The sequence below is a fragment of the Macaca thibetana genome, chromosome 6 (assembly GCF_024542745.1).
Source record: "Macaca thibetana thibetana isolate TM-01 chromosome 6, ASM2454274v1, whole genome shotgun sequence".
NCBI lineage: Eukaryota > Metazoa > Chordata > Mammalia > Primates > Cercopithecidae > Macaca > Macaca thibetana.
Window position 1 is genome coordinate 144,568,320 of NC_065583.1, and position 27,547 is coordinate 144,595,866.

Consider the following 27,547-nt stretch of genomic DNA (forward strand, 5'->3'; position numbering starts at 1 on the left):
AGAGCAGTCACAGAATCCTATCCAAGTTTAAGGAGAGGGAAAATAGACTTCACCTCTTGACGTAGAGTGTCAAGGTTTTGTAAGAGCATGAGGGCCTGAAATATTGCCATCAACCTTCCACAAAAAGGTTGATTGATTTATTCCCCTCTCTCACAGCTAGCCTGTAACCAAACCATCCCTGTAATTTATCTATCCTTTTCTTTAAAAGCATCAAGAAAAAGATGCCACAACCTTAAGTAATAAAACAGGAAAGTATTGTCCGTTTTTCTTTTTCCTGTTTTAGTATTCCTAAAGCACTTTTCTCATTCTGCTTCCTTTAGGGCAGTGGTCCTCAACCTTTTTGGCACTGAGGACTGGTTTCGTGGAAGACAACTTTTTCCATGGATGGGGGATGGTTCTGGGATGAAACTGTTCCACCTCAGATCATCAGGCATTAGATTCTCATAAGGAGGGTGCAGCCCAGATCTCTAGCATGTGCAGTTCACAATAGAGTTCAAGATCCTGTGAGAATCTAATGCTGCTGCTGATCTGACAGGAGGCAGAGCTCAGGCTATAATACTTGCTTGTCTGCCACTCACCTCCTGCTGTGCAACCAGGTTCCTAACAGGCCATGGAAATGGTATGGGTCCATGGCCTTGGAGCTGGGGACTCCTGCTTTAGAGTGAAGAACAAATGAAATTTTAAGCTCAGGTATTGGTCACTGACTTTGATGATTGTTTTCCTTCTTTGGGCTGACACTCTAAGGTTCTTCAGGGAAGAATTCTGAGTTAGAAATGTCTAGCACACCTCAGCTCGTCTTCTAAAAAATAAAAAAATAAAAAAAAATAAACGGGAGGAAGAGTGAAATAGATACAGCCATTCAGTCATTCATTCATTTAACAAAAATGTGTTGAGTCCCCACCTTGTGCTGAGCATAGCCCTAGGGAATGCGTCCATCCTGGAGATGGAGACAATGTCTGTATCCTGGAGATGGAGACAATGTCTCTGCTCTCAAGGTGATTTTCTTTCATGGGGAAAGTCAAACACAACCACTCTTATAGGTCTTCAGCTGGGTCTTCGTCTTGTCTAGGATTGACTAGACAAGCCTTGTAATTAGAACATGTGTGGACATGCACCACTTATTATCAGTTAGTGTAGTATGCTTAGTCAAGGCAAACACCATCTTAGTATAGTCGCCCCAGGATATTAGTTAATACAAAACCAGTTCAAAGATATGTTAGTGAAAGGGACTAACTAGTCCATCTCAGCAGTCCAGTTGACTGCTGGAGTTCTCAAAACTAATGTAAGCATTCAATATTAATTATTAAAATTAATAATGCGGTTCTTAAACTATGTGCTGAGGCAACTCAGGATGCTAAAACAAACTCAGTGGTGTTGCGAGATATTTTAAAATTTTCAGAGAAACCGAGACATCTGTTGGACACGGCACAACTAATACCATTAGGTTGTTCAAATCTAACTAAATAACGGAAACTGGCCAGGCACGGTGACTCAAACCTGTAATCCCAGCACTGTGGGAGGCCGAGACGGGCAGATCACCTGAGGTCACGAGTTCGAGACCAGCCTGACCAACACGGCGAAACCCCGTCTCTACTAAAAATACAAAAATTAGCCAAGCATAGTGGCAGGCACCTGTAATCCCAGCTACTCGGGAGGCTGAGGCAGGAGAATCACTTGAATCCAGGAGGCGGAAGTTGCAGTGAGCCGAGATTGCGCCATTGCATTCCAGCCTGGTGACGAGCAAGACTCTGTCTCGAAAAACAAACAAACAAACAAACAAACAAAAACAGAAACTGGTATTTCTTTTGGACTAGTGGTGTAGTTAAAAAAAATTACTGAGACATTAAGGACATCAACTGTAAGCCAAGAAAGTGTGGGAACCTCTAGTATGCCTCATCCACCAATTTTCCTGATATTTCCTTGTTTGTTTGTTTGTTTTTTTCCTAAGTGAACACATACTGTTTGAATCATTCTTTCTTTAAGAGAATGCCTTCACCTGCCAGGGCCTGCTGCCTGGGTCATCAGAGGGCCTGTCCATGGGGACATCATTTCCAGGCTCTCCCCACTGCTACTCCCTCCCTGCAGCTTCCTCCCCATAGCTGACCTGGCTTCAGTGTTCCTTCACCCCAGGCTCTGGCACCCCTCTGTGGAAGTAATCAAGTGTTAATCCTTGTCAGTGCCATCTGGGGACCTGTAGAATTTGCATCCTGGTCCCTTCCTCTTCTGCCAAGTTATTGCTACTCAGCAAAAGGTAAGGGTGAGGGAAATACTGTGAAGTTCTTCCCTTCTGGGCTATGGTTGGTTCAGCATCCCCAGATTAATTTTCTTTTGAACCCCCAGTGAGGTGAGAAAGTCCTATCCCTTTCATGAACATATCTTTGAACTGATTTCTTATTAACTAATATCCTGGGGCTACTATACTAAGATGGCATTTGCCTTGACTGAGCATACTACACTAACTGATAATAAGTGGTGCATGTCCACACATGTTCTAATTACAAGGCTTCTTTCCTGGCCTTTGTGGGGGTGGTGTGGGGTGGGGGTCGGGGGATGAAGTAGCTGAATAAGAAAAGGACAGGAAAAGCGTTTAGCTCTTGCCACCACATTAGTGTGATAACCACACAACAGAAGGATGCAGAAGAATGTACTCAAGTGGGAATAGTAGCTCCATCTTGGAGTCAGATTGAGAAGGTCTAAGATATTTTACAGAACAGGACACACTTGAGGAACTCTCTCTTAAGTAACGGCTACCCAAATATTTAAGTGGTGGAGGAAAAGCTTCTCGGAGAACAGCATGTGCATAGGCCCAAAGGGGAGCCAGACCATGTTCAGTTCTAGGCACTGTAAACAGTCCAGCGCTCCACACAGAAGCTGGACTTGATCCCAAAAGGCTACAATCCAGGGGACAGGGAATGTGTCCCTGGTTTGCTTAAGGTAGGGGTGACTTTTGTTTAGATATTATTTTTAGTGGGTTTTTGTTGTTGTTGTTGTTGCTGTTTTTTGTTTGTTTGTTTTTTTGAGACAGAGTCTCTCTCTGTCACTCAGGCTGGAGTGCAGTGGCCCGATCTTGGCTCACTGCAACCTCTGCCTTCCAGGTTCAGGCGATTTTCCTTCCTCAGCTTCCCTAGTAGCTGGGACTACAGGGGCCCACCACCTGTATTTTTGTATTTTTATTCCCCCTCTAATTTTTGTATTCTTAGTAGAGATGGGGTTTTACCACATTGGCCAGGCTGGTCTTGAACTTCTGACCTCAAGTGATCAGCCCACCTTGGCCTTCCAAAGTGCTGGGATTACAGGCGTGAACCACTGCACCCAGCCTTTAGTGCTTTATTTTTAGATCGTAAATAGCCCATATTAAAGGCAGCCCACATTATACTGAGTCTGTATAGAGGCTTCTTAGCTGCTATGCCTCTAACCTCTGAAGTTCTTGATGGGAAGTGTACATAGCTACAAGTCACCAATTAAAATCTGGGAGCTTTTGGATTCAGCTCCCAATTATCACCTCTAGAAAGAAAGGCAAACCTGATCATGCCATCCTTGGGCTTAAACCTTTCAATGTTTCTGCATTGCCTCAAGATAAGTTCCTAAGTCCTCAAAAGGTATACAGGGTTCTCCAGGACCCAGTTCTGGTTAGCTTACTGACTTCAACTATTGTTACTCTCCCAACTCAAACACTCTGCTCCTGTGTTTCCTACAACCCCACTGACCAGCTGCCACTCAAGGCTTTTGTAAATGCTGTTCCCTCTGCCTTCAGGGAGCTTCTGGGCAGTTCTCCATCAGCTTATTCACTTTCACCTGAAGACCTCTTGCTCAGCTGCTGGTTCTCAGGGAGCTTCCCTGTCTGCCCTAGGGGGACCTCCAAGCCCCTGTGCTTGACCTGACTGCAGCACCTACCACCCTATACTGAAATGTCCTGTCTCTCTGTCCATCTCCCAACTAGCCTAGGAGATCTTTTAAGATGGGGCCTGGTTTTTTCCACCATTAGAATATTAGTTTTTAATACAAGGCCTGCTACATAATAGGAACACATTAAACATTTGGTCAATGGCTAACTGAACCAGTATTCTGTGAGAGCAAATATTATATTCATTTTCATCAAAAGGGCTATGAACATTTAACTGATAAGACTTTTTTTTTTTTGTGACGGAGTCTCACTGTCACCCAGGCTGGAGTGCAGGTTCAAGTGATTCTCCTGCCTCAGGCTCCTGAGTAGCTGGGATTAGAGGCATGTGCCACCACACAGGCTAATTTTTGTATTTTTAGTAGAGATGGAGTTTCACCATATTGGCCAGTCTGGTCTTGAGCTCCTGACCTAAGGTAATCCGCCCACCTTAGTCTCCCAAAGTGCTGGGATTATAGGTGTGAGCCACCACGTCTGGCCCTGATAAGACTTATGAATTTAAACATTTTTTTCATGGAGAATAGAGAAAGCGTTTTTCTAAAGATGCAGTAGTTCTATATGGAGAAAATAAAGGAAAAATACAACCAAAAGTGTTGATATCGAGGGAGAAAAACACATCCCAAGAATGAACTTAACTGACAAGGCAAATTGCAGGCCATTTCCCCAGAATTTGAGGAGCCCCAGCATTACTTGGACAAAGAGCTGGAGACTATTAAAAAAAAAAAAAAAATAGAGTACGAAGGAATCTTGGGAAGCATCTGGCCTATACCTCGTTGGCTCAGAACGGATGAGTGACTTCTCCAAAGACATCAGGAACACACCGATGTCCAGGGCATAGTGACTTTAGAAAATGGTTTCAGTAGTATGGGAGGTGGCCCACCAGCTTGTATTAAACAAACAAAACCATGAATGAACTACAACAACTGAAAATACTGAAGCAATCATAGCAGGTAGAATATAGTAATGGCCTCCAAAGATTCATCCCAGTCCCTGGAACCTGGCAAGAGAGGCTTTGTAGACATAATTAGTACCTTCAGCTGAGGAGATGATCATGGATTATCCAGGTGGGTCCAGTCTAATCACATGGGTTCTTAAATCAGAGAACCTTTCCTGGCTGTGGTCAGAGGAGGGTGTGACTATGGAAGGAGAATCAGGGAGACTTGATATGAAAAGGGATTGACCTGCCATTGCTGGCTTTGAAGACAGAATAAAGGGCCACAAGCCAAGGCCTGCAGGTTGTCTTAGTCAGTTTGGGCTGCCATAACAAAGTACCATAGACTAGCCAGGCTCAGTGGCTCACGCCTGTAATCCTAACACTTTGGGAGGCTGAGGCGGGTGGATAACCTGAAGTCAGGAGTTCGAGACTAGCCTTACCCACATGGTGAAACCCTGTCTCTACTAAATACAAAAAATTAGTCGGGCATGGCGGTGTATGCCTGTAATTCCAGCTATTTGGGAGGCTGAGGCAGGAGAATCACTTGAACCCAGGAGGCGGAGGTTGCAGTGAGCCGAGATTGCACCATTGCACTCCAGCCTGGGCAACAAGAGCGAAACTCCGTCTCAAACAAACAAAAAAAACCAAAACCATAGACTAAATGACTTATAAACAACAAATTCTTAGAGTTCTCAAGGTCGAGTTTCTGGTGAATGTTCTTTTCTGAGTTGCACATACTGAATTCTCACTATACCCTCCCAGAGTAAAAGAGGCAAGATAGCTCTCTGGAGGCTCTTTTATAAGGGTACTAATCCCATTCCTAAGGGCTCTGCCCTACAAACGGCCCCACCAACAAATGCCATCATGGGGGGGATTATATGCATTTTGAGGGGATACATTGAGTCTATAGCACAGGTGGTCTCTAGAAGCTGAAAAAGGCAAGGGAGCAGATGCTTCCCTAGAGCCTCCAGATGGACACCTTCTTGCTGATGCCTTCATTTTAGTCCAGTGAGACCTGTGTTGGATTTCTGACATACAGAACTATAAGATAATAAATGTGTCTTGTTTTAAAGCACTAAGTTTGTGGTCATTTATTACAGCAGCAAAAGAAAAGTAATACTCGATACACAGACACAAACTCATATCCTATAGCCCCTAAGCAGTCCAAGTAGGCAGAGTTCCCTACTTGCATACTTCTTTTCCACCCTTTTGTAGTTTTCGAAGATCGCTTGAAGTTGATTTTCATCTGATCTCACCTGGATTGGTATGTGGAGAAGGAAGCAGAGGGCTTGCAGAATGGTTTGTCTTAGATGTCACACCCTAGGAATGGGAGAGCCCTTTCCAGGATTGGCCTGGGGCCCAAGCCATCTTCTCTGGAGGACAGATTGCACAAGAGCAGCCTATGCCAATCATTTTAGAATCTAGAGAAACACCAGAGTCTCTGCTGGCTAGGGAACCAGGCCTAACACTGAGAGACTATTGTCAGACATTGAGCAATCAGCTGTGGACCTCCAGGAAGAGGGAACTGTGGTATTTACACATGGCTTTCTAAGAGAAACAGGGACTCTGCAGCATACAATGTGTTCCTAATAGTACTCTCAGGAATACTTTACTACTGTCATTAAGATATGTTACATGTGCCTGTTACATAACCACTGTCCCACATTTTAGACTTTAGTATCAGCCAGATATTTAGAGAAAATTTTCTCTCTGCCTTCCACTTTATGTGCATGCTGTCAATATCACTGACCTGGAAACTTGGGCAGTGCTCAATATAAGACCAATTAATACCAAATGAGTAAGGTGGTGTAAATTCAGATGACCACCTTCTTTGAAGGCTCACACAGAGGTCTTAGGAAGATCACGATATGTGCTAGACCTCTAAACTGACATTCCCCTGCTGTTCGGGCAATTGTGGGGTTGATGGAATTGGAATGTTGCCCAGACCTTGAAGCAGCAACATTAATTGCAATACTGTATATGTAAGTCAAACTAACTCCTTGCAAAGTCAGAAGAAATGGTAAAACGCTTCATATACCCTTTCATTATTATTGTTATTTCTGGCAAGTAAAGAAATGCCAAGGAGATGCAGGTGGTAGAACCTTTGATTTATGCAAACTGCAAAGTAATTGTGGAGACTGATTATTAACATGAGTTTCTCAGATCAATGAAATGGCTGTGAACCTTCTGGCTTGGAATAGATCTTGGTATGTAGCTGGAGTCTGATGAAATAACAAATTAAATAATAAGGACAGCTATGTGAGCTTAACTGAGGTGATGAATCCAATGTGGAAACAGAGTAGCTTATCAGTAGCTCAGCTCACTGACCCACCAGAACAATCAGCACCAGTCTGAGGTGTGTTGCAGGGAGAGTCAGGCGCTGGTGTCAGGCCACACCTGCTCTGCAGACTGAGAATTGCATTTGTGATAGGAAATGGAGATACCTCTATGTCATATAAAAGTATGCATGCTTATTGTAAAACATGATACAATATATAAAGTAAAAGCAGAAGTTCCTCATGACCCACTCCCCCAACTCCTGAGATGACCATTGTAAGTTGCCTGGTAGCTAGGTTTCAGAATCGTTTTCTACACTATACACATGTATACGCCTATTTTACAAAAATGGAATCATCTTGTTCTATTACTGGCTTGTATTTTTAAAATATTTCATACAGGCATTTTTGCATATCATTACATATATCTACTTCATCCATTGAAATGATTTAGCCATTAGTATTCCATTGTTTGCACAATAGCTTAGGCTACTAATCCTCTAGTCAGACTTTCAGGTGACTTTCAGTTTTGTCTCATTTTATTTTTGCCATCTGAAGCAACCAATAGAAATCCCTCTCCTTTGTATACTTACTTGTTTCTTAGAATAAATTCCTAAAATATAATTTCTGAGTGAAATGGCTTGTACTTTTAAAACATGTTACCAAATTTATCTCTAGCAAGAAAATGTGACTGTATTGTTTCACCAACAGTGCCCATTTCCTTACACCTCTTGCCAATACTATTATCAATCTTTATAAAATGTACCAAACTGGGAATTTCAAAAAACCCCTTGTTGATGTTTTATTTTGCATTTTAGTTACATTAAATGTTTTGGGATTTACATTTTAATAGATTGTTTCTATTACAATACAATTACATTATACAGTACAATTACAAATATTGTATAACAATTACAATACTTGTAATAATTTGTAATAATCAGAAATAAGCCTTTTCTTTCTTTCTCTTTCTTTCTCTCTCTCTCTTTCTTTCTTTCTCTCTTTTTCTTTCTTTCTTCTTCTTTTTTTGTTTTTGAGATGGAGTTTTGATCTTTTTGCCCAGGCTGTAGTGCGATGGTGCAATCTTGGCTCACTGCAATGTGTGCCTCCCGGGTTGAGGCAATTTTCCTGCCTCAGCCTCCCAAGTAGCTGGGATTACAGGCACCCGCCACCACACCTGGCTAGTTTTGTTTGTTTTGTTTTTTTTTTTTTTGGTATTTTTAGTAGAGATGGGGTTTCACCATGTTGGTCAGGCTGGTCTCGAACTCCTGACCTCACGTGATCCACCTGCCTTGGCCTCCCAAAGTGCTGGGATTACAGGCATGAGCCATTGCGCCCGGCCATAAATAAGCATTTCTTGATGTAACTGAGAAGTTAAAAGTACTCCAATCACAAAATATCTATAAATTCATAACAAAACTAGATGAAAATCAACCTCTTACCACATCTGCAGATTCCATTAGAATTCAGTTCAGTATGTCTTTTTATCACATGAAACAGACATTAATGAGTCACATAGAAGAAATTACTAATTAAGGTATTCCTTAAGGGCTCTAGCTTTAGAACTTTGCAGTGTTTTCTTTTTTTAAGGTCATGATTTGGGCCCAAAGGAAAAACCATAGGAAAACAAATAGAAAACGTTTGACAGACACGTTATTATTATTATTATTATTATTATCATTTTGAGATGGAGTCTGGCTCTTGTTGCCCAGGCTGGAGTGCAATGGCATGATCTCAGCTCACTGCAACCTTTGCCTCTGGATTCAAGTGATTCTCGTGCCTCAGCCTCCCAAGTAGCTGGGATTCTTAGGCACCTGCCACCATGCCTAGCTAAGTTTTGTATTTTCAGTAGAGACGGGTTTCACCATATTGGCCAGGCTGGTCTCGAACTCCTGACCTCAAGTGATCTGCCCACCTTGGCTTCCCGAAGTGCTGGGATTACAGGCATGAGCCACCACACCTGGCCAAACACATTATTGTTTGGCTGTGTATGTATTATATTTTGTAGTTAGTACATCACAGACCATCTAACATGACAGACATTTGGCAGGATGCTGTGGCACACTAGTAAAATCCCATTAAATTCCTCTTTGTCTCCCCTACATGCATGTGTGATGACATCAGAAGAGGGCACAAAATATATAAAATAGTGAACACTGCTTGCCAAATGATGCATAATTGCTTTCAGTCCCGTACATTTCCGCTGAGATCCAGCCATATATGGCGAGGAAGAAAACAGCACAATTGTCAAAAGTACTTGCTCATGGTAGCTAAACTCCTCAGCATGGCACCCACACCAGCCATCAAGGAGTGAGAATCACTTCTATGTCCCATAAATCAGAAGACTTTACTGGTTTCTAATTTGTGGGGTAGACATTTAAGACTCATCATGTTTGCATTTTACTGCTTCATAATCTGGTATATGAAATAGATTGCTAGGTGGCTAAGTTTTCTTTTCAGGGAGAATTTAAAATGCAACACAATATACATCATTATCCATACTCAGGAGGCCGTGGCACTTAAAATATGGTACAGTTATATCTGAAAGATTCTACAGAATTTCACACTCAGAGGTTTGAGTATGTCACCTACTCCATCATCCTGATGTTTGTGTTGTTGCCATAAGATTGTGCAAGGTGCCAATGAGTCTTATAGCTCTGTTATACCACAAATCAGACTGTATGTGCAGACTATGCATACAGATAATGTGGGGAAAAAAACCCTTTTGTTTTCTTTGGAGCAGGATATAAAAAGCAGAAAGAATTTGAAATTCTCTTGAAAGCTGTAAAAGTAGGCTTGACAGTCACTGGGCTCATCCAATTTGAAGGTAGAGCACAGGACTAAATGACCTCACTCATCATTCTGTAGCTCTGGGACACAGAGTCCATCAACCAAAACTCTTAGTAGAAAAGTGTATCTTTCAATAAAAGTCCATAGGATGGATTGAAAAATCCCCCCGGCTTTCAAATAAGTTGAAAACATAAGCCAGGTGCAATGGTTCACACCAACACTTTGGGAGGCCAAGGCAAAAGGATCACTTGAGGCCAGAAATTTGAGACAAGCCTGGGCAACAACAACAACAAAAAAAACAAAAAAAAACACCATTAAAATTTAGCTGGGCATGATATTGCACCTGTAGTCCCAGTCACTCAAGAGGCTGAGGTGGAAGGAGTGCTTGAATCCAGGAGGTCAAGGTTGCAGTGAGCTGCAGTCATGCCACTGCACTCCAGCCTGGGTGACAGAGCAAGACCTACTCTTAGAAAAAAAAGAAGAAAAAAAAAAAAAAAAGGCCGGTCGTGCTGGCTCAAGCCTGTAATCCCTGCACTTTGGGAGGCCGAGGTGGGCGGATCACGAGGTCAGGAGATCGAGACCATCCTGGCTAACATGGTGAAACCTCGTCTCTACTAAAAATACAAAAAAATTAGCCGGGTGTGGTGGTGGGCGCCTGTAGTCCCAGCTACTCGGGATGCTGAGGCAGGAGAATGGTGCAAACCCAGGAGGCGGAACTTGGGCAACAGTGCGAGACTCTACCTCAAAAAAAAAAAAAAAAGAAAAATGTAAACCTTTACCAGTTCTGCATACTTTGTGGCTTGTGCTCTCTGCTTTCTCTTCTCTAAGGTTCCAAGGTATTTTCTCTTCTCTATGGAATTGGTCAAAACTACTTTATCAGGCCATCTCCAAAGATTCTAACCTGCTGTCAGTTGGCAACACTTGGGTCAAGGGTCAAAGGCACACTCCTGTGGTATGTCAATGTGGGGGAGGGAAGAGAATAGAGTGGGGTCATGAGGTCAGTATGATTAGTTATGCTTAAGCACCCACCCAAGTCTATCCCACTATCAGAAAGCTGTGATGTAGCAGACATTCCGTGTTACAATATTACACTACAATGTTCAGTAGTGAGCAACACATTATCAAGTACCTGGCTGAAGTTAGATTGCATGAGTTGTAGTAAACCAAGTCAGCATGCTTCCATAACTACTTCAAAGACATGTGGCCTAAAGTAGAACCGGGAGAAGCCGTCTTCATAGACTATTCTGGATTGACTAATTGTATGATACACGAGGAAGTGCACAGTAAATTACACTGCACTGTATTGCACTGATGGGTGCCTGAACTTATACCACTGTACAGGTAGGGCCTTGGCAGAGTTAAATGCACCCAGCACAGGGCTGATGAACTTGGTGATGAGAGACATTTAAGAAAAATTAAAGATATTGATAAGGCAGAGCAGCTGGCTCAATTAAACAAAGAGTGGGCCGGGCGCGGTGGCTCACGCCTGTAATCCCAACACTTTGGGAGGCTGAGGCGGGTGGATCACAAGGTCGGGAGATCGAGACCATCCTGGCTAACACGGTGAAACCCCGTCTCTACTAAAAATGCAAAACATTAGCCGGGAGTGGTGGCGGGCACATGTAGTCCCAGCTACTCGGGAGGCTGAGGCAGGAGAATGGTGTGAACCCGGGAGGCAGAGCTTGCAGTGAGCCAAGATTGTGCCACTGCCCTCCAGCCTGGGTGACAGAGTGAGACTCCATCTCAAAAAAAAAAAAAAAAAAAAAAAAAAGACAGAGAGATGAGGAAAATGAAGTTAAAGAAGCAGGATGGGCCTGGAGTAGTGGTCTTCAAAATATCATTCCTGAACAGCAGCACTGACATCAATTGGAAATGTGTTGGAAATGTAAGTGATTAGGACCTACCAAATCAGAACTCTGGGGATGGGTCCCAAACAGTCCAAGTTTTAACAAGCCCTGAATGTGACTGTGATGTATGGTAGACTTTGAGAACTACTGGTCTAGAGAAAGGAAACAAAGCTTAAGATCTCAGAGGTGACCAGTATCATCTAAGATAGAGGTGCAGGGGCCCACTCTACTGACAAATGGCTGATGTGATGTGGCAATGAGGGTCGTGGCATAGAATAGGGGAATGCACAAGTCCAGGTTTCAGGCAGGTCATCTATAACTGGGAAAGATAAAAGCAAGGGTTGGAATAAAAGGAAAAAGGGGATCCTTTTTGCTGATATCATCAAAGAAGGGGAAAGTGAGTCTTAGAAGGTGAGGAGAATTTGAAGTGAGCAACATAATGAGCTATCAAACGAAAAAGACTGAGAACTCTGACGGTGGTGAGCAAAGACCAGTTGGTTAAATGGGCCAAACTAAGTAATCATTCCACCAGCCAAAAGAAACAGGAGCCAAGGGTGTCTGCCTAAGGGACAGAGTGGGAAGGTTGCTGCCTCAGAGGAAAAAGGGCCAAGTTAAAGAGGTGAAAATAAAAAAGGGAATTTTGGCCGCATGGTGGCTCATGCCTATAATCCCAGCACTGTTGGGAGGCCGAGATGGGTGAATCACTTGAGGTCAGGAGTTCGAGACCACCCTGGCCAACATGATGAAGCCCTGTCTTTACTAAAAATACAAAAATTAGCCAGGTGTGGTGGCAGGTGCCTGTAATCCCAGGCTGAGGCCGGAGAATCACTTGAATCTGGGAGGCAGAGGATGCGGTGAGGCGAGATCATGTCACTGCACTCCAGCCTGGAGTCTCGAGACTCCATCTCAAAATAAATAAATAAAATAAAATAAATAAAAAAGGGAGTTTTTACCCATTTACAACAGGGATTATTATTATTATTATTATTATACTTTTAAGTTCTAGGGTACATGTGCACAATGTGCAGGTTTGTTACATATGTGTACATGTGCCATGTTGGTGTGCTGCACCCATTAACTTGTCATTTACATTAGGTATATCTCCTAATGCTATCCCGCCCCGCAATCCATGACAGACCCCGGTGTGTGATGTTCCCCACCCTGTGTCCAAGTGTTCTCATTGTTCAATCCCCACCTATGAGTGAGAACATGTGGTGTTTGGTTTTCTGTTCTTGCGATAGTTTGCTCAGAATGATGGTTTCCCGCTTCATCCATATCCCTACAGAGGACATGAACTCATCCTTTTTTGTGGCTGCATAGTATCCCATGGTGCATATGTGCCACATTTTCTTAATCCAGTCTATCATTGATGGACATTTGGGTTGGTTCCAAATCTTTGCTATTGTGAATAGTGCTGCAATAAACATACGTGTGCATGTCTTTATAGCAGCATGATTTATAAGCCTTCGAGTACATGCTCAGTAATGGGATGGCTGGGTCAAATGGTATTTCTAGTTCTAGATCCTTGAGGAATTGCCACACTGTTTTCCTCAATGGCTGAACTAGTTTATAGTCCCACCAACAGTATAAAAGTGTTCCTTTTCTCCACATCCTCACCAGCACCTGTGGTTTCCTGACTTTTTAATGATTGCCACTCTAACTGGTGTGAGATGGTACCTCATTGTGGTTTTCATTTGCATTTCTCTGATGGCCAGTGATGATGAGCATTTTTTCACGTGTCTGTTGGTTGCATAAATATCTTCTTTTAAAAAGTGTCTGTTCATATCCTTTGTCCACTTTTTAATGGGGTTGATTTTTTCTTGTAAATTTGTTTAAGTTCTTTGTAGATTCTGGATATTAGTCCTTTGTCAGATGGGTAGATTGTAAAAATTTTTCTCCCATTCTGTAGGTTGCCTGCTCACTCTTATGGTAGTTTCTTTTGCTGGGCAGAATTTCTTTAGTTTAATTAGATCCCATTTGCCAATTTTGGCTTTTGTTGTCATTGCTTTTGGTATTTTAGTAAAGAAGTCCTTGCCCATCCCTATGGCCTCAATGGTATTGTCTACGTTTTCTTCTAGGGTTTTTATGGTATTAGGTCTAACATTTAAGTCTTTAATACATCTTGAATTAATTTTTGTATAAGGTGTAAGGAAGGGATCCAGTTTCAGCTTTCTACTTATGGCTAGCCAGTCTTCCCAGCATCATTTATTAAATAGGGAATCCTTACCCATTTCTTGTTTTTGTCAGGTTTGTCAAAGATCAGATGGCTGTAGATGTGTGGTATTATTTTCGAGGGCTCTGTTCATTTCCATTGGTCTATATCTCTATTTTGGTACCAGTACCATGCTGTCTTGGTTATTGTAGCCTTGTAGTATAGTTTGAAGTCAGGTAGCGTGATGCCTCTAGCTTTGTTCTTTTTGCTTAGGATTGTCTTGGCAATGCGGGTTCTTTTTTGGTTCCATATGAACTTTAAAGTAGTTTTTTCCAATTCCGTGAAGAAATTCATTGGCAGCTTGATGGGGATGGCACTGAATCTATAAATTACCTTGGGCAGTATGGACATTTTCACGATATTGAGTCTTCCTATCCATGAGCATGGAATGTTCTTCCGTTTGTTTGTGTCCTCTTTTATTTCATTGAGCAGTGGTTTGTAGTTCTCCTTGAAGAGGTTCTTCACATCCCTTGTTAGTTGGATTCCTAGGTATTTTGTTCTCTTTGTAGTAATTGTGAATGGGAGCTCACTCATGATTTTGCTTTCTGTTTGTTGGTTATTGGTGTATAGGAATGCTTGTGATTTTTGCACATTGATTTTGTATCCTGAGACTTTGCTGAAGTTGCATCAGCTTAAGGAGATTTTGGGCTGCGATGATGGGGTTTTCTAAATATATAATCATGTCATCTGCAAACAGGGACAATTTGACTTCTTTTTTTCCTAACTGAATACCCTTTATTTCTTTCTCTTGCCTGATTGCCCTGTCCAACACTATGTTGAATAGGAGCGGTGAGAGAGGGCATCCCTGTCTTGTGCCCGTTTTCAAAGGGAATGCTTCCAGTTTTTGCCCATTCTTTATGATATTGGCTGTGGGTTTGTCATAAATAGCTCTTACTGTTTTGAGATACGTTCCATCAATGCCTATTTTATTGAGAGATTTTAGCATGAAGGGCTTTTGAATTTTGTCAAAGGCCTTTTCTGCATCTATTGAGATAATCATGTGGTTTTTGTCTTTGGTTCTGTTTATATGATGGATTATGTTTATTGATTTGCGTATGTTGAACTAGCCTTGCATCCCAGGAATGAAGCCAACTTGATCATGGAAGATAAGCTTTTTGATGTGCTGCTCGATTTGGTTTGCCCGTATTTTATTGAGGATTTTTGCATCGATGTTCATCAGGGATATTGGTCTAAAATTCTCTTTTTTTTGTTGGTCTCTGCCAGGCTTTGGTATCAGGATGATACTGGCCTCACAGAATGGATTAGGGAGGATTCCCTCTGTTTCTATTGATTGGAATAGTTTCAGAAGGAATGGTACCAGCTCCTCTTTGTACCTCTGGTAGAATTCAGCTATGAATCCGTCTGGTCCTGGACTTTTTTGTTTGGTAGGCTATTAATTATTGCCTCAATTTCAGAGCCTGTTATTGGTCTATTCAGGGATTCAACTTCTTCCTGGTTTAGTCTTGGGAGGGTGTATGTGTCCAGGAATTTAGCCATTTCTTCTAGATTTTCTAGTTTATTTTCATAGAGGTGTTTATAGTATTCTGATGGTAGTTTGTATTTCTGTGGGGTTGGTGGTAATATCCCCTTCATCATTTTTTATTGTGTTTATTTGATTCTTCTCTCTTTTCTTATTTATTAGTCTTGCTAGCAGTCTATCAATTTTGTTGATCTTTTCAAAAAACCAGCTCCTGGATTCATTGATTTTTTGAAGGGTTTGTTGTGTCTCTATCTCCTTCAGTTCTGCTCTGATCTTAGTTATTTCTTGCCTTCTACTAGTTTTGAATATGTTTGCTCTTGCTTCTCTAGTTCTTTTAATTGTGATGTTAGGGTGTCAATTTTAGATCTTTCCTGCTTTCTCTTGTGGGCATTTAGTGCTACAAATTTCCCTCTACACACTGCTTTAAATGTGTCCCAGAGATTCTGGTATGTTGTGTATTTGTTCTCACTGGTTTCAAACAACATTTTTATTTCTGCTTTCATTTTATTATGTACCCAGTAGTCATTCAGGAGCAGGTTGTTCAGTTTCCATGCAGTTGAGTGGTTTTGAGTGAGTTTCTTAATCCTGAGTTCTAGTTTGATTGCACTGTGGTCTGAGAGAGAGTTCATTGTAATTTGTGTTCTTTTACATTTGCTGAGGAGTGCTTTATTTCCAACCATGTGGTCAGTTTTGGAATAAGTGTGATGTGTTGCTGAGAAAAACGTATATTCTGTTGATTTGCGGTGGAGAGTTCTGTAGATGTCTATTAGGTCTGCTTGGTGCAGAGCTGAGTTCAATTCCTGGACATCCTTGTTAACTTTCTGTCTTGTTGCTCTGTCTGATGTTGACAGTGGGGTGTTAAAATTTCCCATTACTATTGTTTGGGAATCTAAGTCTCTTTGTAAGTCTCTAAGGACTTGCTTTATGAATCTGGGTGCTCCTATATTGGGTGCGTATATATTTAGGATAGTTAGCTCTTCTTCTTGAATTGATTCCTTTAGTATTATGTAATGGCCTTCTTTGTTTCTTTTGATCTTTGTTGGTTTAAAGTCTGTTTTATCAGAGACTAAGATTGCAACCCCTGCTTTTTTTCATTTCCCATTTGCTTGGTAGATCTTCCTCCATCCCTTTATTTTGAGCCTATGTGTGTCTCTGCATGTGAGATGGGTCTCTTGAATACAGGAAACTGATGGGTCTTGACTCTTTATTCAATTTGCCAGTCTGTGTCTTTTAATTGGAACATTTAGCCCATTTGCATTTAAGGTTAATATTGTTATGTATGAATTTGATCCTGACATTATGATATTAGCTGGTTATTTTGCTCGTTAGTTGATGCAGTATCTTCCTAGCATAGAGGGTCTTTACAATTTGCCATGTTTTTGCAGTGGCTGGTACTGGTTGTTCCTTTCCATATTTAATGCTTCCTTCAGGAGCTCTTGTAAGGCAGGCCTGGTGGTGATAGAATCTCTCAGCATGTGTTTGTCTGTAAAGGATTTTATTTCTCCTCCACTTATGAAGCTTAATTTGGCTGAATATGAAATTCTGGGTTGAAAATTCTTTAAGAATGTTGAATATTGGCCCCCACTCTCTTCTGCCTTGGAGAGTTTCTGCTGAGAGATCTGCTGTTAGTCTGATGGGTTTCCCTTTGTGGGTAACCTGAACTTTCTCTCTGGCTGCCCTTAACATTTTTTCCTTCATTTCAACTTTGGTGAATCTGGCAATTATGTGTCTTGGAGTTGCTCTTGTTGAGGAGTATCTTTATTGCATTCTCCACAACAGGGATTCTTAAGCCTACCATGAAAGAAAGCTGGGCTTGGGGGATGAGTAGAACATAGTTCAGTGGTGGAAGTTGTCCAGAAGCCAGCATGAATAACACAACTCAAGATAAGAGAATGGTAGACTGGGAGGCTGGATCAGTAAAACAGCAAAGAGACAAACACTAGGTGAAGGAAGTTATTCTAGAAGATGGAGAAAAATGCACACGTGCAAATAAAGTACAATCTATCTTTCAAACACAATGTTGTATTGACACAAATTCTTTCACTAGAAGCAAAAAGAAAGTGCAGGCATGGGGAGGTGGTTGCTGGTTTTCCAGACATTGCAATCACAAATTTTGGGGTCCATTTGGAGCAGGAGTCCCCTACTCCTGGGCTGTGGACAGGTACTGGTCCATAGCCTGTTAGAAACTGGGCCACAGAGCAGGAAGTGAGTGGTGGGTGAGCAAGCATTATCACCGGAGCTACACCTCCTGTTAGATCAGCTGCAGCATCAGATACCCATAGGAGCAGGAATCCTATTGTGAACTGCGCATGTGAGGGATCTAGGTTGAAAGCTCCTTATGAGAATCTAATGCCTGATGATCTGAAATGGAACTGTTTCATCCCAAAACCATCTGCACCCCCACCCCTCCCCTACCATCTGTGGAAAAATTGTCTTCCACCAAACTAGTCCCTCCAGGCTCTGGTGCCAAAAGGCTGGGGACTGCTGATTTAGAGGACAAGGAAGATTTCTGATGGTAGAGGTAGGAACCAAGATGAACCCACACATAAAATGTGCAGTATTGTTTAAGCAAGGAGTTATGTTCAAAAGTGCATTCCCATTCTACTAAAGGAAAGTTAGGACAACCCAAAAAATGCCTATGTAGCATTCTTATTTATTTTATTTTTATTTTTTAAGACAGTCTCCCTCTGTCACCCAGGCTGCAGTGCAGTGGCACCATCTCAGTTCACTGCAACCTCTGCCTCCCACGTTCAAGCCATTCTCTGCCTCAGCCTCCCGAGTAGCTGAAACTACAGGTGCACACCCAGCACGCCCAGTTAATTTCTGTATTTTTAGTAGGGACGGGGTTTCACCATGTTGGCCAGGTTGGTCTCGAACTCCTGACCTCAAGTGATCTGCCTGCCTCAGCCTCCCAAAGCGTTGGCCTCGGCCTCCCAAAGTGTTGGGATTACAGGCGTGAGCCACTGCGTCCTGTCACCATGTAGCATTCTTAAATAAGGCCCTATATTTTTAATAATATTTATTTGTTTAATATGAAGAAAGAAAAAGTAGAAAAGGTTTTGCAATTTAGTCTGGAATTGTTACACAAGATACAGACTTTATTTCCACGGATTTCTAAAGTCAGAAGCTTAAAAAAAAACTCTAATCAAATTTACCCCCACTATATAATATTTACCATTATACCAACCAAACTTATATAATAATTACTCTTGAAAAATAAGTAGACTGTAACATCTAGTCAATTGCAAAATATAATAGATTGCAACCAAATTGTTAACAACAAGAAAAAAAAACTCCCCTAAAGAACTTGAACCTTCATAATAATTTATACAGAATTCTGTTTAACTTAATATACAAGAAAATCTGCTGTGGATAAGGCATTGCTTTATGAACCCTCCATCCTCCCTCAGAGAATAAGGCACACCAATCATTAGCACTATAAATCACAAAACTGTAAGAAAATCTGAAGACAGCAGATGCCTCATATGCCACAAAGAAAAGCAGGTAACTTTAGGGCACTAACTTTAATAAACTGTGCAAATATAAGATGTATAGTAACTAAATTTTCCTTCTCTAATAAACAGGAATCATTTTAATAGAAGATCAACCTGAAAGAAAAAGGAAAAAGCAAATTTCCTAAAACTTTATTTTGAAAAAAATATACGCTGTCTTTCAGTATCAGGAAGATTAAAAAATTATTTAACTAGTAAAATATTTTAGAATAGTATATAAACAAACTGATAGCAACTAAAACAATTTTAGTGGTACATTCAGGAATTTACATTTGAAATGACATTACTGGTCATTATTTTTTGTATGAATTCAAATGTTATGGTTATGATCCAAATATCAGTATTTTGTTAATGTTATTTATTAACAAATATTAAATTTACCTATGTTTTTCAAAACAGTTAAAACACAACACATGAGATTTTAGGCTAGAGATACTAAAAAAATACTAATTCAGTAAACTGTTACTATAGTCAACATGTTTTAATAATTTCCTAAATTAATTTCTGAAATAATAAGCTAGATCTAATGTTAGCTACCAGATATTATAATGATGTGTCATAAGTGCTCTGAAGATTTTGCCAGCAATCATAACTCATAAAGCATTGTGCAAATTAAATTTCAGTCAGGATCAACATATATGAAAATAAATGCATGTTAGCATTAACTATACATTTGTATAGTTAAATGATTGATATCATTTATTTGGCGATTTCACTATTTCAATATCTCAAGAAAATGTGGATCCAAATATAATGTTAACTCTTTACAAATTAGTTACCCTAAATTTGAACTGTTTTTCACTAGGAAATGGACTAAATTCTAGGTATATTTCCAGAAAATGAACAGGATGTTAATCTAACAGAACTACTAGTAAAACCAGACAAACAGAAAAAAACAATAAAAACATATTGTGGAATAAATGAAACTCCAATATTGCACTAGAGTTGTCATAGAAGAGAGAAGTAGAATAATAACAAGTATAATTTTTTAAAAAGTTGTACATGCTTCCTGAGAAAGAGGATTCCAGAATTATAATAATTAAATAATATAAACACCTAACTGTGTTTTTAAAAATTAACTTTAATGTTGGCTACTCTTAATTATCATCATCTGAGCCATTTGCTTCTCTAAGACTGCTGTGTGGTTACCTCAGACATCAATACGAACTCCATGTTTTGAAGACATCATTTGTCTGGTTCCTGTTAAATACATAATGAATGAACAGATGTGAGGTAAAGATGATGTGATTATTACATAAAGCCAGAATGGCAAAGGAGAAGTTTTTCCAAATGGGCATATCCACAAACCATGACGAATCCCATCGCGGATATGGTGTGAAGTCCAGGATATAAATAACATCCAAGGAAGAAAGCACCATGAGTCTTTGAGCTTGAAAAGGTGCATAGTAAATTTCAGGGTCAGAACCACAACAGGTATCACAGTAGAACAGTGAAGGAAAGGTCTTCGCGGAAGAGTCAAAGCAGCCTGAGGGAGCAAAGTAATAGCGAGTATCATTTCCCTTCTAGCAAAACAAAATTTTATACATGCTTCTTAATATTTTAAAATATTTTCCAGAGTCTATTGGACATGCAAAAGAAACATGTTCTATGCCACTTCAGAATACATATACCAAAATTATATATATACACACACACACAAACATATATATATATATATATATAAAGACTATAAAAGTGTGAGCAGGATATCCTTTACATTAAAAATAAAATCAAGTTCTCAGGAATATGGTGATTAATTTTTTAAGTGTCCCATTATTTGCTTAGAAAATTCACAATGTGAATATAATTTATATCCTAAGTGTATGGTTTGTGTAATTTGAAGTTTTATATAATTATCCACGGTCTTTAAGAGCACTGAAAAGATATCTCACAACCAAATAAAATATTAGTTAATGAAGGCAAAAGAGGGAAATATTTTTGTTATATCCATTTTATATTAGCGATAAACACTTTTGGAATTTATTTACAATATTTAGAAAAACTATATTATTTTAAATACATATTCTAAAATTGAGTTAAATAAACTTCAGTAAATTTCTTTCTTTTTTTTTTTTAGATGGAGTCTTCCTCAGTTGCCCAGGCTGGAGTGCAGTGGCGCAGTCTTGGCTCACTGCAATTTCTGCCTCTTGGGTTAAAATTCTTTAGCCTCAGCCTCCTGAGTAGCTGGGATCATAGGCACCTGCCACCATGCCCGGCTAATTTTTGTATTTTTAGTAGAGATGGGGTTTTACCATGTTGGCCAGGCTGGTCTCGAACTCCTGAACTCAGGTGATCCACCCACCTTGGCCTCCCAAAGTGCTGGGATTACAGATGTGAGCCATGACGTCCGGCAAACTTCAGTAAATTTCTAAACCACTACCAAAAAATATACTCAATATCTGAACCAATAAAAATTTCAGGCTTAATCCCTGAATGATTCATGAGTAGGGTTTTGTTCCCACCTGCTTTAAAGACTAATTTGCAGCAAGATAATCCCTAAACAAAAATAAAGCTGAGAATAGTGATGATTGTCTAAATCTGAATCTCTGCACATATCCTCTAAAAATATTTTAAAACATGAAGGACAAATAAAACTACATAAAATCTTAAACCCTCAGCATAAATAGAAGCCAGAGAATGCCCATATTTGAAATTACCCATGAGTATTAAACACCAGATCAGTGGGTTCTCTCTCAAACACTTCCATCCAAGTCAGGAAAAACTATATTGAAGAGGGAAGAGGGGAAACCTAAGATTGATCTAAAATTATCACTAGGAAGTTCAGTTTAAGTGTGAAAATACTGTTGATCTAAAATTATCACTAGGAAGTTCAGTTTAAGTGTGAAAATACTGAAGAGTGTCCTAGTAGGTCAGAGCACTAACTGCAGGGAAAGGACTTAAAAGTGGACCTTCAAGACTCTGAAAGGTATTGATTCTGGGGGAGATGATGGTAAGAAAGGGGGAGATACCCTTTGGAGACTAGACGGTGAAAAGGAAAAGTAGTAGTAAAAGGAAGAAATGTAGTTTCCTGTCCAAAAAACAAACAAACAAAAATCAGACAGTGTTCCCACCACATGAAAAAAAGTTACTCATTAAAGAACCGTACCTTGTCCCACTGTCAAATCAGACCACCCTTGAACAAGGAATTCTATAGACCCTCTCCTCAAACTAGTATTCTTTACCTCTCACCTATGGTCTGAACATCAAAGAGTCTATTTTACACTCCTCTTTCCTTGCCTCCTCCTCCACATTTTGTTTTACTTCTACTTCATCAGAACATGTACCATTTCTGTATTATTATTCTACTTTTGTCTTCACCTTTGTTTTTAAATTCTATATCCACAATATGTTAAGTTCATCATCGGTCCTTTTGCCAACACTGCCTTAACCAAGAATATGTTAGAATAAATAATCATGTAATATCATGAAATAAAGTGATAAAGGAGAACAAATCTGTAAAAAGCTAATATAGGAGGAAAATAGAAAACAGAATAAAAATATCAGGCCAGGTGGGATGGCTCACGCCTGTAATCCAAGCACTTTGGGAGGCTGAGGCAAGCTGATCACCTGAGGTCAGGAGTTCGAGACCAGCCTGACCAACATGGAGAAACCCTGTCTCTACTAAAAATACAAAATTAGCTGGGCGTGGTGGCATATGCCTGTAATCTCAGCTAATCGGGAGGCTGAGGTAGGAGAATTGCTTGAACCTGGGAGGGGGAGGTTGCAATGAGCTGAGATCACACCATTGCACTCCAGCCTGGGCAACAAGAATGAAACTCTGTCTAAAAAACAACCCCCCCCCCCACATAAAAAAATCTCTTGAACCCTGTTCCTAGTAACAAATACAAAAAAAAAAAATTTTTAAAAACTACACAAAACATAAGAAAATTGTATCACAAGACTCCAAACTAAATTAAATCTCAAACAACCATATGGGGACATAAAAAAAAATCTTGAATCAGAAGTTCAAAAATGGAAAAAAAAAAGATTTTAAAAAAGATAATAATTGATTAAACTCAGTATGGAAAAAAACAAAAACAATCTAATAAATGACTATATTGTAATGTGTCCAAGGGAGAATAGGTCAAATGAAAGTTTAATAAGGTGCATTGAAAAAATTAATACAAAAATGGTATGGTGATGCATGTCACCATATCCCAGCTACTCAGGAGGCTGAGGCATGAGAATCCCTTGAACATAGGAGGCAGAGGTTGCAGTGAGCTGAGATTGCACCACTGCACTCCAAACTGGGCAACAGAGCAAGACTCTGTCTCAAGAAAGAAAAGAAAAGAAAAAAAATGCAGGAAACTAACCAAGAAAATAAAAATAGTATGAGGAAAAGAGTAAAAACAGTCAGGTAGAAAATGGCTGAAATAGAATACAGGCAAAAAGAAACAACATATGTATAATTGAAGTCCCTAAAGAAAAACAAAGGAATAGAATGGAACCAGTATTTAAAGCTATGATCTAAGAAAACTAAAAATAAAAATGCGAATCTATTTCAAGAGCCCATCTTAAAAAACTGACTCAATAAGCTTCAAGACAATTTAGTAGAGCTGTTACTGTAATAATGATAAAAGAACAGTTTTTAAGGCCTCCACGCAAAAGGTAAAATAACTTGCAAAGGCAATAGTATTACACTGGCATCAGATTTCTCCCCCCAACAAAAGCACTTTTATGTACTATAGTAATAAAGGTTTAGTTTATAATCCATATTAGTAAAATATAAATCATAGAACTGATTGGAAAGACTGGCGACACTTTTAATAGGAAGTACAACATTTTCAATAGGATGGGATTAAGGAGCCTATGGTAATCACTACTTGCAAGAAAGCAATAACCTGATGTTGAGTTATGTTCTGGATATATTCACAGCCATACTGATTCTTTACATTCTTATTTGTGAATTAACATCTATTTATATTAATAGCTGCTAAAAAAGAAACTGGAAATTCTTGTTGTTTGCTGATTTCTAAAATATCAATGTAGCTTTTTTTTTTTTTTTTAGACAGAGACCTGTGCTGTCTCAAAGCCCAGGCTGGCGTATAGTGGCACAATCTTAGCTCACTGTAATCTCAAACTCCTGGGCTCAAGTGCTCCTCTTGCCTCAGCCTCCTGATTAGGTGGAACTATAGGCCTACACCACCATGCCTGGACAGTTTTTTTTATTTTTTGTAGAGATGGAGTCTTACTCTGTTGCCCAAGCTGCTCTTCAACTGCTGACCTCAAGCGATCCTCCCATCTTAGCCTCCCAGTGTTGGGGTTATAGGCATGAGCCACTGTGCCTGGCCTTTGATTTTTTTATTAATAGAAAAATGATGAATAATGAAAGAAAATGGAATTATGGAATCACAGAAGTAAAAATAGATCACTGCCATGAATACTTATTCAGGTTTGATATTTATTACTGATAATCACATACCACCTTATGGTGAATGTAAAATATTTTAATACTTAATTCAAAAATAATGATTAATACTAGCACTATGCTGTACTTTATGTGCACTATCTCATTTGATCCTTATAACAACTCTATATGGTAGGTAGCATTTTACAGCAGAGGAGACTGAGGTAGTGAGGCTAGTCACTTCCCCCATACTGTGCAGTTAATGAGTGACATAGCTGGGATTTGATCCTGGTTCTGTCTAACTCTATAGCTCATATTCTTAACAATAGTGCTTCTAAGTGAATTAAAGGATAAATATGCTATGCAGCCCAAATGCTTTTAAAAATTATAAAAGAATAAATTCTAGATGAATACATTTATGAATCACATATTTTATAATGCTTCATAACTTATCCCAATCTCTAACATTTATTGTTTTTTCCTTTTTTTTTTTTTTTTTTTTTTTTGGAGACAGAGTTTCGCTCTTTTTGCCCAGGCTGGAGTGCAATGGCATGATCTCAGCAAATTGCAACCTACGCCTCCCAGGTTCAAGCAATTCTCTGGCCTCAACCTCCCAAGTAGCTGAGATTACAGGCACTTGCCACTACGCCTGGCTAATTTTTTTTGTATTTTTAGTAGAGACAGGATTTCACCTTGTTGGCCAGGATGGTCTTGATCTCTTGACCTCGTGATCCGCCCGCCTCAGCCTCCCAAAGTGCTGGGATTACAGGCGTGAGCCACCGCGCCTGGACCATTTACTGTTAATATTTACCAGGCCAGGTCACTTATCATGCTTACTTAAGCCTCACAACAACCCCACAAGGTAAGTAATGTTATAATACACATATTACAGATGAAGAAGTTAAAACTTAAAGAAGAAAAGGGAACTTAATTAAACTGAAGAGCTTCTGTACAGCAAAGGAAATAATCAACAGAGTAAACAGACAACCTACAGGATGGGAGAAAATAGGGTTCTTTTGCCAAAGGGTTCATATCCAGAATCTACAAGGAACTCAAACAACTCAACAAGAAAAAACAACCCCATCAAAAAGTGGGCAAAGGACATGAACAGACATTTTTCAAAAGAAGACAAATAAGCAGCCAACAAACATGAAAAAACGTTCCATATCACTAATAATCAGAGAAATGCAAATTAAAACCACAATGAGATGCCATCACATACCATCAGAATGGCTATTAACAAAAAGTCAAAAACCAACAGATGTTGGCAAGGATGCAGAGAAAAGGGAACACTTATACATTGTTGGTGGGAATATAAATTACTGAAAACAGTATGAGATTTCTCAAAGAACTAAAAGTAGAACTACCTTTTGATCCAGCAATCCCACTACTGAATATCTTCCAAAAGGAAAATAAGTTATTATATAAAATAAATCATTGCCAGGCACACTGGCTCATGCCTGTAATCCCAGCACTTTGGGAGGTTGAGGCAGGAGGATCACTTGAGCCCAAGAGTTTGAGACCAGACTGGGCAACATAGGGAGACCCTGCCTCTACAAATAATTTTTTAAAAATTAGCCTGGCACGGTGGCATGTGAACTATGGCCCCAGATACTCAGGAGGCTGAGGTGGGAGAGTCGCCTGAGCCCAAGAGGTTGATGCTGCAGTGAGCCGTGATCACACCACTGCACTCCAGCCTGGGCATCACAGCAAGACCCTATCTCAAAAAAAAAAAAAAAAAAAAAAAAAGAAATCATTGTATAAAAAATGTATGCGCCGGGCGCGGTGGCTCAAGGCCTGTAATCCCAGCACTTTGGGAGGACGAGGCGGGTGGATCACAAGGTCAGGAGATCGAGACCACAGTGAAACCCCGTCTCTACTAAAAATACAAAAAATTAGCGGGGCGCGGTGGTGGGCGCCTGTAGTCCCAGCTACTCAGGAGGCTGAGGCAGGAGAATGGCGTGAACCCAGGAGGCGGAGCTTGCAGTGAGCCGAGATCGCGCCACTGCACTCCAGCCTGGGCAACAGCGTGAGACTCCGTCTCAAAAAAAAAAAAAAAAAAAAAAAAAAAATGTATGCACTTGTATGATTATCACAGCACTATATACAATAGCAAAGTGATGGAATTAACCTAAGTGTTCATCAGTGGATGACTGGATTAAAATGTGATATATAATCACACCATGGAACACTACTTGCCCATACAAAAATCATAAAATCGTGTCTGATTTTATGGATGGAACTGGAGGCCATTATCCTTAGTGAAATGACGCAGAAACAGCAAGTAAAAAACCACATGTTCTCACTTGTAAGCGAGAGCTAAACAACGGGTACACATGGACATACAGAGTAGAATAATAGACATTGGAGGGAATACTACTTGGCTATACAAAATAATGAAATCATGTCTTTTACAGCAACATGGATGGAACTGGAGGACATTATCCTTAGTGAAATGATGCAGAAATAGTAAGTTAAAAAACCACATGTTGTCACTTGTAAGCGAGAGCTAAACAACGGGTACACATGGACATACAGAGTGGAATAATAGACACTTAAGACTCTAAGAGGTGGGAGGGTGAGAAGAGGTGAGAGATAAAATACTATTTGTATAGCATTAGAGTGATGGGTACACTAAAAGCTCAGACTTTGCACTATGCAATACATACATGTTATACAACTGTGCTTGTGGCCCTAAATCCATAAAAATTTAAAATAAAACTAAAAAAAAGGAAAGTACTCTGCTAACACCAAAAAACCAGGATTCAAACTCAAATCTTCTTATTTCAATATTAAACAAAATGATATGTTAACTCTCCCTATAGCACAAAAGTTTGTCTTTAATTAGCAATTACTGATTCTTTACTGATTAAATTTCTAAATAAGTGAAACAATTTCTGAGAAATACCTCGTACCCAACATATAATAGGAAAAAGTGAATATTTCTCATTCACTTTTCTCATATTTCCTGAATATCTACTAGGTAAGCCAGGCATTGTTCTAGACTAGGGGTGAATGAAACAGAAAGTCCTTGCTCTATGAATTTAGATTTCTTTCCTGAAATGTTTATAGATCATAAACACATAAAATGTAGGCAAATCTTCTGACATTTAGAAAATATTATCTGAACCAACATTTTAAGTTTAGTTCATTTGTGAGCTATATAACTAAACTTCTGAATGCCTCAATGAAATTCCTCAATTTCTCCACAAGGGACTGTGTTCTAGCCAGTCCAATTGAAATACACG

General features: G+C 39.8%; 1 protein-coding gene across 2 annotated transcripts in view; it reads right to left on the bottom strand.

Annotated features, from left to right (window-relative positions):
* Positions 1–18,517: 18,517 nt before the first annotated feature.
* TMEM267 (transmembrane protein 267) overlaps positions 18,518–27,547 on the bottom strand; it is a 41,433-nt gene continuing 32,403 nt past the window's right edge. The window contains exons 3-4 of one of the 2 annotated variants that reach the window (XM_050793483.1): positions 20,261–20,438; positions 18,518–20,152 (exon numbers count right to left, since the gene is read on the bottom strand). In XM_050793483.1, coding sequence (XP_050649440.1) covers positions 20,103–20,152; positions 20,261–20,438 — 228 coding nt within the window. In that variant the 3' untranslated portion in view covers positions 18,518–20,102. Of the gene's footprint in view, positions 20,439–27,547 lie in introns of both variants that reach the window. The other variant, XM_050793482.1, reaches the window with a different exon arrangement.